Source organism: Podarcis liolepis (genome assembly GCF_965112155.1).
Source record: "Podarcis liolepis genome assembly, chromosome: 17".
NCBI lineage: Eukaryota > Metazoa > Chordata > Lepidosauria > Squamata > Lacertidae > Podarcis > Podarcis liolepis.
The window spans coordinates 34573090-34585494 of NC_139571.1; the positions used below are offsets into that span (position 1 = coordinate 34573090).

The window sequence follows — 12405 nt, forward strand, 5'->3', positions numbered from 1 at the left end:
GGGAAGTTAAACACCAAACTACTATTGGTAATAATGTCTGGACACCGGTTGAATACAGACTGAATAGTCATGGGCTTAAAGATAAGGAAGGCGGTAAATGTCATTACCTTTTTAATAAAGCAAAGCCTTGGGTCCCAGGATAGCTCAGTTGGTAGAGTTCGAGACTCCTGCTCCTGGGTCATGGATCTGAGCTCTATGTTGGGCAAGATTCCTGCCTTGCAAGGGAGTTGAGCTAGATGGACTTTCATCAATAGAAATGTGAATTATGCCGATTTTTGTAGATCTACTCAGAATATGACTCTGAGTTGATACTTTTAAATCAGTAGACTTGAGTGACTGAGTAGGCTATAGTTTGATATCACCCTTTAACAAATTCTTTAAAAATTGGGGGGTTAAGTATCCTTGTTTGGATGTGGGCTATAACATGCATGGCCCTACAAAGCGGAACTCCAGCAGTGCAAAGTAGCTCACCAGTGCCTCTTGTTTTTGTTTTAAAAAAAGCCTGTTTCCGCTGCTGACCTAGGACTACATTTGCTTGCCTTCTCCATAGAGGCTTTAAGAATCCTGTAATAGTATATGTTGTTAAACTGTGGACTCTAGGGTAGCACTGATTTTAGTCAGGGCAATGTTTATTCCCCCTGGATTTTTTTTCCCGCCACACGTGCAGAAAACACACAGCTTGCAGAATTTCGCTTTCTGTGAGGACCCAGTTGATTTTAAAAGAAAAGCAGGTTTCTAAATCTCCTGAAGTTGATGCCAGATTAATGTGCAGGCTCAGAAACTCAAAAAAAGCCAAACTCTGCACTCTGTAGGCATATTTTGCATGTTTGAGGGCATCTGTTGAATTCAAGATATACATCCAAGCACACACAGCCCTCCTTGTAAGGCGATGTATTCTGTCTTTGGTACTGGATCTGGGTACGAGAAGTTTAAGAGTTAAAAGACTGTGCTCTAGCCCAAAGCCACACACCACCTTCTGCATGTACTTGACATCTAACACAAATAGCAAAAGTCCAAAGTGGAGGAGCCTGGCAAATGTTTGCACAGTGTTTAGCTTGTTTGTTCAGGTGAAGTTCAGTTTCGTTCAGCAGCCCCTTGATCTCTTTGTTTCGTTGCTGCCTGCGTCTTGGGAGCTGGAGAGACCCTTCAGATAACTTGACTTTAATGCACTGAGCCTGTGTCCCGACTGAAGGCTGCTGTGGGAGACAGCTCTCTGCAGGGGTGAGATTACTCTCCCCACCCCACCCAGCTCTTTTAAGACTCCTTGACTCACACCACCAGGCTCTTCCAACTTTGCTTTGAGATGGAGGTTTCTTCCGTGGTCCTCCCATTCTTTGGGCAGCTTATTATACCTCTGCTTAATCTGGAGTCCTTCAGCATAGATAACTCTGAAGGTTACAAGAAAAGAAACCATACAGCCAATAAAAAATAAAAAATGGTAGCTTGGAGGAAATGAATGTTCCTATTGAAGGACAAGTTTCTTGTTTTGGAGGCTGGGAAGGAAATTGGTAGCAGAAGCCATCTGCTGAGTGGGAGGCCTAATGCTGCTAACACTTAACCAGCTGAACTTTGCTCTCTGACACTATCTTTTGAGCAGGCCTTCCTGGAAAGATCTCTAGGCCTGATCCCTGTAGGCTTTTTCATACATTTGCTTGGGGTCCTGTTAGTAGATGTAGTTTTGGAAGAGTTATGCAGATGGTAAACATGCATAACAATAGTTTTTGTACTGATGGGTGGCACTTGTTTCAGGCTGACCCCATTAGTCCAGCAGAAGCTTTTGATAAGAGTCCCTAAGCTGTAAGTGGTGGTGGGTAGACACACTGTTTCAATAAGACCTTTCTAGTTCAGCTGCCCTGGGTATGTTAAATTGGGCAGATCTGGTTTCTGCAATATTTCTTAATTGACATCCGTATATCAAAAATGTCCCAAACTTGCCTGGCCCAGTGTTGCTCCTAGTGTTCAAAGTTCACAGACTTGTGGAGGAGTTCAGTAGGTGGAAAACTCATTTTTCTGTAGGTCCAACAGTGTAGGGCATAATGTTTATGGACAAGGTGATGAGAAACCAGTTATGTGGTACAAAATGGTACCCTTAGGCTGCTGCGTAAGAGCAAACGTCTTGCAGCTTGATTAGTACCACATCTTAAAAGCAGTGAATGCATTTCAGGATTCAAGCAATGGACATTGGAGTGCCCGTGGGGCATGGACATTGCCACTCCTTGCCAGATTAGTGCCCAGTTAGTAAGAGTGCCTACTGAAAAGCTACAGTACCATATTGGGATGGCTTGCATTTCTAAAGTGATAGAACTATAGTCCTTTATGTACTACCCTTGCTAAAACTAATTCAGTGGGCATGCAATTCTGAGGAACACGTCATTTTGGACCTGATCAGAAGGCTGGGAGAGGAGGAATGTGACTCAGTTTTCAGCCACATTGTAGGAAGATGCTGCAGGTTACTGTATTTTTTGCTCTCTAAGACTCACTTTTTCCCTCCTAAAAAGTAAGGGGAAATGTGTGTGTGTCTTATGGAGCAAATGCAGGCTGTGCAGCTATCCCAGAAGCCAGAACAGCAAGGATTGCTGCTTTCACTGCGCAGTGATCCCTCTCGCTGTTCTGGCTTCTGAGATTCAGAATATTTTTTTTTCTTGTTTTCCTCCTCCAAAAACTAGGTGCGTCTTGTGGTCTGGTGCGTCTTATAGAGTGAAAAATGTGGTATATGTTCAGTTCAGTAAGTTCCTGTTTGGTAAACGATTATCTACATTCAACCGGAAATCATTCGCTAGTAGATAGTATTACCCCTCCTCTACTCCTTTCTCTTGTTTTTCCTTGGATGCATAGAGAAAAGCTATCCTAATATGACTTTATAGAGTTTTATCCTATAGGTATGGCAGTTACACAGTCTGGTTACTGCTTTGTTAAATTCCCTTCTTATCTTACGTAGCCTACAAGGCTACTGCTTCGACTGTGCTTTAAATTTCTTCTTTGCAGCTGGAGCTGGTCATTGGCTTCTGAACTACATTAGATACTGTCCTCACTAATTTAGGGCTTCAACCTTCAGGACACTGTGTGACTTACTTCTGAGTAAGTACAGAGTAGGCGTCTATGTCAGGTTCTTTATGCTCTTAACATCTCTCTCACACCCTGCACATAACTGGTGCTTCGCATATAAATGGTAACAGTGCCTTTATTTTAATCGTATTTTGACTCCTTTTTACCAATTCTTCCTTGCCCTAGGGGCTGTTGTGTCATGTCTTGGCTGGATGTGGGAAAAGGTACAGGGCTCTGCACTTTGATTTGCATGACAAACAATGCTGTTAACCTTTTCTCTTCAACACAACCACTAAAAGGTAAAGGATCCCTGCACTCTTTTTCATCTGATTATCCAAGGTACTCAGATGCTTTTCCTATTAACCTTGAATATTTCTTTGAAAAGGAGCAAGGGTTGCTATCATTTTGTTTCATTTTTAAAAAGCTGTAATCCTATAAGGGTAACTTTATGTTAGATGTAGTTCTCCCTCCTTTGAGAAGGTCGCAAGTCCTGCTTTTAAGTTTTGTGGAACCCAGTAGACAGCTGACTTAATAAGGGGCTGATCCGTATATAATAAAAGTCATGGCACAGATTGGATACTTTTATTTACAAAACCATATATACAACACACAACCCCAGGTCCGGGTTTTCTTTCTCACCTCCCCATCCTGCTATTTTAAATATATATAGGCAACATCCTCAACTTGAGGAAGCAAAGCTCTCTGGAGCATGTGGTGGCTAACTGTAAACAAGCCATTTTTGCTCTTAGGACTGGGCTCCAGGAGAGAAAATAAGACACATAAGCAACAAGGGGAGCAGTATAAATTTGATCCAACGCTGTGTGATAAAGGCAAGTCCAGGCCACTGAGCTAAGGTACAAGGTAGGCAGTCTTGGCCCCAGGAACTGTGCAAACAATGGCAAGTCCCGTCCCCTCCCCAATCCCTGAGTCTTCAAGCACAACTTTTGCATTTGAAGGGGACCCCTTATTGCTAGATAATGGCTTTGCCGGCAGAATGGTTTCAGCTCTGCTTATAATTTTAAGTACACCTTGCTTCCTTAGTCACTATGAAATGCGACGGGCAGAGTGGCTGCTGCGGGAGTAGAAACACAAGAATGAAACAAGAGGTGGCGAGACAGAAAATGAGAGAGAAGCAAGGAGCTTGCATTTTAAGCGCTGGCCACTTCTCTGGCGTTAGTATCTGCAGGGAGCCTCGTGGAGTGTTGCTTTCTGCATTGGGAAGCTCAAGTCCCAACCTGTGCGCTATGGGGCACAAGGAATGTTGGTGGTGCACATGCTGCAGACTCTGCCATCAACTCTCGGAGCCCCAGGCCAATGCTTGCTGCGCCACTGCAAGATCAGCTCAGTCCGTTCCCCTTCTCTTCTCCTTGTTCTGCTGGGCTCTGTGGCGTTGGGTCCAGTGACAGCTTGGTGATGCGAGACCCCCATCACTCTTTGAAGCCTTGGATGCTGCACAGAATACGCTTCTGGTGGCCAGGAAGAGTCACACCCATTTGCTTCAAGTCCCTTGGAAAAAACAGGAGGGGAGAAATATTAGCTGCCTTGTTTAGCAGGTGCGGGACGTGGGTGGCGCTGTGGGTTAAACCACAGAGCCTAGGACTTGCCGATCAGAAGGTCAGCGGTTCGAATCCCTGCGACGGGGTGAGCTCCCGTTGCTCAGTCCCTGCTCCTGCCAACCTAGCAGTTCGAAAGCATGTCAAGTGCAAGTAGATAAATAGGTACCACTCTGGCAGGAAGGTAAACGGCGTTTCCATGCGCTGCTCTGGTTCACCAGAAGCGGCTTAGTCATGCTGGCCACATGACCCGGAAGCTGTACGCTGGCTCCCTTGGCCAATAAAGCGAGATGAGCGCCGCAACCCCAGAGTCGGTCACGACTGGACCTAATGGTCAGGGGTCCCTTTACCCTTTACTTTAGCAGGTGAAGAGAGATTGAGACTGCTACACAAGCAGAGGGTTTCATAAAGCTGTAGCACCCTAAGAAACCTCTGTCCCCTTTCCCCACCACTTGTTGCTTTTTTTATTAATAAATTTTATTAGTATTTTCCACACAACAACATGAAAAATATCGAAAAATAACAATACACAAAACACAAAACACAACACACACACAAAAACCACAAATCCATATCTTACAAGTTAATAATATAAACACTAAAAAGAAAAACAAACATTGTTTCCCCCCCCCAACACTTGTTACCTGCCCTACCAAAGTCCATTCCTAGAAATTCAGCTGAGCTCAAGGCTCAGAAATATCACCATTTCCAGTTGCTGTCTCACAAGGTGGATCTGGCAAAACTCTCTGCAAGTTGGGAGTCAGACAACATATTTTAGAGCGCTTGGAGGTGTTATGACAGATCCCAAAAAAGACATGTTAATTCACCGGGAAGGTGACAAAAGAGCTTTAGGAAGCTGAATTTGTAAGACGGCAAGCACAACGCAAAACTATGGGCAGAACCTGCAAAAGTGTCACTCTGCTAAAGGATAGTACATCATCCGTAAAACTAAATATACTAAGATGCACAAATACAATCTTACGCAATGCAGCAATTCCTTAGCAGTGTGATGGATGCCAGCAGTTATCTTAACTGTCTCATGTGAATTTTGGTATGCTGATGTTAATTCCTTGGTTCCATAGGATTATTTTCATATGTGTCCAGTATTTTGGTATGAGTTAGTGATTTTATCTTATGCTCTTAATAGAAGGCCATGCTTATTACTTCTGCAAATATTTCTTACATATCCAGCTCGCCAAAGAATCCTATGCCTGCTCACTAGCAAGGAGGCCCCATTGAAATCAGTTCTTGAGTAAACCTTTGCTAGGATCTTTTTTAGCTTGCTGACTTCCTCTGGCCAGCTTTTGCAGATTTTTGAAAAAAAGAAAAGAATGTACAGTGGTACCTCAGCTTACAGACGCTTCAGGTTACATGCGCTTCAGGTTACAGACTCTGCTGACCCAGAAATATTACCTCGGGTTAAGAACTTTGCTTCAGGATGAGAACAGAAATCGTGCAGAGGCAGCAGGAGGCCCCATTAGCTAAAGTGGTGCTTCAGGTTAAGAACAGTTTCAGGTTAAGAACAGACCTCCAGAACAAATTAAGTTCTTAACCTGAGGTACTAAAACCTGTTTCACCAGAGTCAACTGTGAGGCAGGAGGGAGTAAATGAATAGGTAAATTGCCCTATTCAAACCACCTTCAGTTCTGAAGGGGGGGGGGGGAGAGAACCACCCTGCTTGTTTTCAGCCTCACTACCAGCCCACATACAAAATGAGATTGTGATGGAGATGGCTCTAAGCTCAGGGCTGGGGAACCTTTGCCCCCCCCCCCCAATGTTGTTGGACTCTCAACTCCCATTATCCATCACCCTTGTCCATGCTATCTGGGGCTGACAGCAGCTGGGAGTCTGAGAACATCTGGAAGGCCAAAGGTTAACCAGGCCTCTTAACTCACATATTCTCTGCTCTCCAACAAAGCATTACTGTGACTCTTTCGGATTATGCTCTGACTTAAGCTGTTGATTCTCTGCCTGTTTTTCAACCACAGCAAAAGACTCCGTTGGGCAATCATGAGCTAGATACAAGGATCTATCTCACTCTTGGTCTTTACAAGCAGCAGGAGAGTGTCTCTCTCTCCGTCTTCTGGCCAGGATTTTGGCCTTTTATTGGCTCTCCTCTCGTCCTTGAATTATAGCTTAGCACAGAGAAAGTTAGCACATGAAACCTTTTCCTGGTCACTCGGCCTCTGTACCAGGAAAAGCGGTGGTATCTGCTCAGTGTCTGGACGGAACCCAAGAGAGCAGGGTGAGAAAAGAAGCTGTCAACCCTAAGAACAACTATAATGAGAAGTGCTTGTAAAGGGGTGCAAGCTTGGTAGCTAAGGCATCAGCAGATAGGCAGAGAGATTCTTTTGCTGATCCTGTGCATATGAATTTCTTTGTAAAGGTAAAAGGACCCCTGGATGCTTAAGTCCAGTCAAAGGCAACTATGGGGTTGCGGTGCTCATCTCACTTTCAGGCCGAGGGAGCCGGCGTTTGTCCACAGACAGCTTTCCGGGTCATGTGGCCAGCATGACTAAACCGCTTCTGCCGCAACGGAACACCATGACGGAAGCCAGAAAGCACAGAAACGCCATTTACTTTCCCGCCATAGCAGTACCTATTTATCTACTTGCACTGGTGTGCTTACGAACTGGTAGGTTGGCAGGAGCTGGGATAGAGCAACGGGAGCTCACCCCATTGCAGGGATTTGAACCACCGACCTTCTGATAAGGAAGCCCAAAGAGGCTCAGTGGTTTAGACCATAGCACCACCTGCATCCCTGAATGTCTTTGTATGCTGTGGGGAGGTGCAATAGACACGGTGGCACCTAGCTGCATGTTCTCCCTTCCCTCTCCTCTCTTCTGCCCTGGAAGAGCGGAATCCCAAATTCAGGGTGCCCAGTGCTTACTCGGCAGAAAGCTCCAGGATGGATTCCATGGTGTTCAGGCCGGCAGTGCGGAAGTTGATGATGTAGCGCTTCATGCGGATGGATTCCAACCACTCTGGGATAGACCGATAAGGAATCCCATCGGAGCCACTGCAGCTGGGGAGGCGGAGCGTCACCCTGGGGATTGATAGGCATTTTCAGACCTGATGCGACACTTAAAATGAATGCAGTTCATGAGAAGACCAGCACGCCCCCCACCCCCTTCTGATGGAGCTGGAGAGAAATGTCTACGCTTTACCCAGTGGGCGTTTATGGCATCCCATAAACTAGCATGGAGAAGCCACTGTGGCATTTGATGCAACCCAGGCTGGCACTGATGCCACGAACACATTGAAGGGCAGGGTACAATTCTGCAAAGTGCTCCAAAAGCACAGAAAGTGAGGGTGTGTACAGAATTCAGCATGCAGGGAATAAAGGTAAAGGGTAAAGGGACCCCTGACCATTAGGTCCAGTCGTGACCGACTCTGGGGTTGCGGCGCTCATCTCGCTTTATTGGCCAAGGGAGCCGGCGTACAGCTTCCAGGTCATGTGGCCAGCATGACTAAGCCGCTTCTGGAGAACCAGAGCAGCGCACGGAAACGCCGTTTACCTTCCCGCCAGAGCAGTACCTATTTATCTACTTGCACTTTGAGGTGCTTTCGAACTGCTAAGTTGGCAGGAGCAGGGACCGAGCAATGGGAGCTCACACCGTCGTGGGGATTCGAACCGCCAACCTTCTGCAGAGAATAAGCCAGGGAATAAGCCAACCTTCTGCAGGGAATAAGCCAGGCCAAAACAAAAGAGATTATCCAGCTATGCATAATTGGGCCTGGCAACATCTTTATCCAGTTTTAGGTGCCAGGCAAGTCCTTTTCTCCTGAGCTTTGGGCCCCTTAATTTGGGGTGGGACCTCTGGTCCTACATTCGTGTTTTTAGGTTTTTAATGTTGGTTTTTAATTTGTTTTCATGAAAGCCACTTTGAATTAACTTGGTCAGAAAAGTGACTATCAAATAATATATATAAATACAGTGGTTCCTTGGTTCTCGAACTTACTGTATTTTTTGCCCCATAACACTCACTTTTTTCCTCCTAGAAAGTAAGGGGAAATGTCTGTGCATGTTATGGAGGGAATGCCTGCAGGTGGCAGGGGGATCTGCTGCAGTCGTGAGCAGAGGATCCATGGTTCCCCTTCCTTCCCTCCTCCGTGGTTACAAAGCATGGATCCACATGGATTTTTGCATTGGGCTACTCCAAACTCACTGTCAGATCACATGTCTGTGGCCACAGCATGAACCACAAAAATCATATATCCACTATTTTGTTTAGAATATTTTTTTTCTTGTTTTTCTCCTCTAAAAACTACGTGCGTGTTATGGTCTGGTGTGTGTTATAGAGCAAAAAATACGGTAATCTGTTCCAGGAGTCCATTCAACTCCCGAAACTGTTCAAAAACCAAGGTGCGGCTTCCGATTGGCTGCAGGAGCTTCCTGCACTCAAGCGGAAGGAAGCCGCGTCAGACGTTCGGCTTCCAAAAAACGTTTGCAAACCAGAACGCTTACTTCCGGGTTTGCAGTGTTCGGGAGCCGATTTGTTCGACAACTAAGCCATTCAAGAACCAAGGTAACGCTGTAAGATCGCACTTAGAATTCAGCTTTTTTTTTTTATTCTTCCCCTTTGTGTGTGTGTGTGCGCCCGTGTGCATGCACACAAATTTACACAGCTCTGTCCCCTAAGTATTGCCCTGCGTATCACTTACCTGGGGTCAAAGTCGGCCACAGTTCGAAGCAAATGTGGACTGGAGATGAAGTGCTCTAGCTGAGCGAAGATCTCCCGGAAGCGGGGTCTCCGGGTCCGGTCATATGACCAACACACCTTCATGATCTCGTAAAGGACGGATGGGCAGTCCACAGGTGGGGGGAGCCGATACCCATCCTCTATGCTCTTCATCACCTGTTCCAGGTAAAACACAAGATCACTGTGAACAGGGCAAACATTCCTTAGAACACAGCTACCTAAGAAACTGGAGTCGAGGACTACTTTCTCAGGCGAGTAATGTTTAAATATTGGGAAATCCTTTGCAATTGGAACTGCCACATTTAATCCATTTGATTAATTCATTAAAAACGTATGAGCTAAGGAGGTCACCACATTCTTCTGTTAAAAGTAATTCCGATACAAGTTGAACAGCAAAAGTTATGGATGAGCGGCATCTTAGAAAATGCATCCATTTCCGCGTGTTTGAGAAGGAGAAATACTTCTTAAAGGAGAGATGCTGCTACTGTATTAGATGCACGTCTTTTGAAAGCAGTGTGTGAGGTTCCCTTCTAAACTGCTGGGCCGTATCCAAAACTTGAGCTTTGCTGGTAACAAAGAGTTTCCTCTTCCTCTCAGAGCTTCACACTTTTTCTCTGCTTTTTCCAGGGATTATGTCCGAGTACAAGGGACGCGTGTGGCACTGTGGGTTAAACCACAGAGCCTAGGACTTGCCCCTAGTAAAGATAAAGGGACCCCTGACCATTAGGTCCAGTTGTGGCCGACTCTGGGGTTGAGGCGCTTATCTCGCTTTATTGGCCGAGGGATCCAGCATACAGCTTCCGGGTCATGTGGCCAGCATGACTAAGCCGCTTCTGCAAACCAGAGCAGCGCATGGAAACGCCGTTTACCTTCCCCTATTTATCTACTTGCACTTTGACGTGCTTTCGAACTGCTAGGTTGGCAGGAGCAGGGATTGAGCAACGGGAGCTCACCCCGTCGCGGGGATTTGAACCACCGACCTTCTGATCAACAAGTCCTAGGCTCTGTGGTTTAACCCACAGCGCCACCCACATTCCCTCCAGCCCCTGCATGCCCCCCAAATCAGCTTCAGGGGGTTGGGAGATCTCCAAAGTGGATTTGGGAGTGTGTGGAGAAGAGGAAATGGAAGCTCTACTGCACCCACAGATTTATGCTGGCAGAGCACTGGACGCAACCCATTGTTTTTTCTCCTATGCAGATTTAATCAAATTGGTTAATGTACTGAAACTCATGACTAATGGATCTCAGTTGGGCTGCCCAACTATGGCTGCTCCCTTCAGGAAAGTAGAAAATGGAATTTTGGGCCATGGGGAAATCTGGAAACGTGTTCTTTATCACAATCTCTTCTAGTTCAGCTCCAGCTCCGCTAATCCAGGAGGTGGTTTCCTTGCTCAATAAGCGTTTCCCTTGACCCTCTTACCTCCTGATTGGTCATATCCCCATATGGCTTGTCGCCATAGGACAGCACCTCCCACATGACAATGCCAAAACTCCAGATATCACTGGCTGAGGTGAAGATTCGATGGGCAATAGCTTCAGGCGCTGTCCATCGGATAGGGATCTTGCCACCCTGTTGAAAAAGAGGTTGCAACTGTGAAATGGAAACTACGGTTTGGCTATTCAACTGCAATCTAGGAGCCCACAAAGCCACTCTCTGCTTCCTTCCCTAGGGAAGAAAAAATATGTGAAACTCACACACACGTAAGTAAGCAAGCAAGCAAAACGTGGCGTTGTTGCCAGGAGCTCAAGCTGGTGTTCCTTGGAACCTTGGATCATAAAGTTTCCATTTTGTTTGAATGTAGAAGGAAGTAATTTATCAAGATGCAGAGGGCAAAATCCAGGTTGCTTGACAAAATTCTCTAATGACATAGAGAAGAGAGTAGCCCCCAACCCAGCTAGACTTAGACCTCCTTAGAAGGCAAATGCCCAAGCTCCCTTGAGGTCCAATATTATCAATTGCCTACTTAATTAAAGAGTAGGATATTAGTAGTACTAGAAAACATTAAACTTATTTTAGTTCAAACCTGGAAATCACTCTTCCAACACCATCCTTTTATATCCATCAAGCCCCTCCCTTCTCAAGTCTATAATGGTCCTGGCCCTCTTTGAGTCTCCACGTCCCAGTTCTTTAAAGTATGTTAGATTTCTGGCAGACATCCCAGCCAGGGTCCTGTTGGATGCTCATCTTCATACCCTTGGACCCTGGTGCCCATTCTCTGACAAAACTGAAAAGGATTGGTGAAGTTCTCTTCTCTCTGACTACATTTCAGACTTTAATTGTCTTCTTCCTTCTGCCTCTTGACACCAAAGTCATGTTGTACAGCCCCTTCTTCCTCTTTCCCTCTCAGTTCCTGGAAAGTTTCCCACTGTTCAATTACCATTTTTTTGTACTTTTAAAAAATAAAACTTTATTTCTGAGAATGCTCTGACTTGGTCTGTGTTACTCCCTTAAGTACCGTATTTTTTGCTCTGTAAGATGCACCAGACCACAAGATGCACCTAGTTTTTGGAGGAGGAAAACAAGAAAAAAAATATTCTGAATCTCAGAAGCCAGAACAGCAAGAGCGATTGCTGTGCAGTGAAAGTAGCAATCCCTCTTGCTGTTCTGGCTTCTGTGATAGCTGTGCAGCCTGCATTGACTCCATAAGACGCACACACATTTCCCCTTACTTTTTAGGAGGGAAAAAGTGAGTCTTATAGAGCAAAAAATACGGTACTTTATATAGCCATTTCACCATTCCCAGTCTAAACAATCAGAAAGTTACCTGCCGTTTGGCTCATTGGAGTTCTGAGTAAGTGTGTTAGTTTTGGCCCAGCTCTACAAGAGAAACAGCAGCCTGTCTTCTGCTGGCACAGAGCCAAGGTCACACGGGGGGAAAAGTTACCTTAATACAACAACTGACCTAAATGTCCCAGTTATTTGTGCATCTTGATATATCACCAGCTAAACACTGCAAATACTGATATATCACAATGTCTGAAATCAGGATGGAACTATGTGGAGAGGCATTGGCTGGCTTCATAGTTTTTCCCATGCTGTGATTATTGCGTAGCGCACACACACACACATCAATATACTGCCAGGTGAAAAACTATGAAACTAA

General features: G+C 45.5%; 1 protein-coding gene across 1 annotated transcript in view; it reads right to left on the reverse strand.

Moving 5' to 3' along the window:
* Positions 1 to 3612: 3612 nt before the first annotated feature.
* Positions 3613 to 12405, reverse strand: part of EPHA1 (EPH receptor A1) — an 80082-nt gene continuing 71289 nt past the window's right edge. The window contains exons 15-18 of the mRNA XM_083481409.1: positions 10722 to 10871; positions 9264 to 9457; positions 7489 to 7644; positions 3613 to 4551 (exon numbers count right to left, since the gene is read on the reverse strand). Of these exons, the coding sequence (XP_083337535.1) occupies positions 4473 to 4551; positions 7489 to 7644; positions 9264 to 9457; positions 10722 to 10871 (579 nt within the window). The 3' untranslated portion in view covers positions 3613 to 4472. The remainder of the gene's footprint in view (positions 4552 to 7488; positions 7645 to 9263; positions 9458 to 10721; positions 10872 to 12405) is intronic.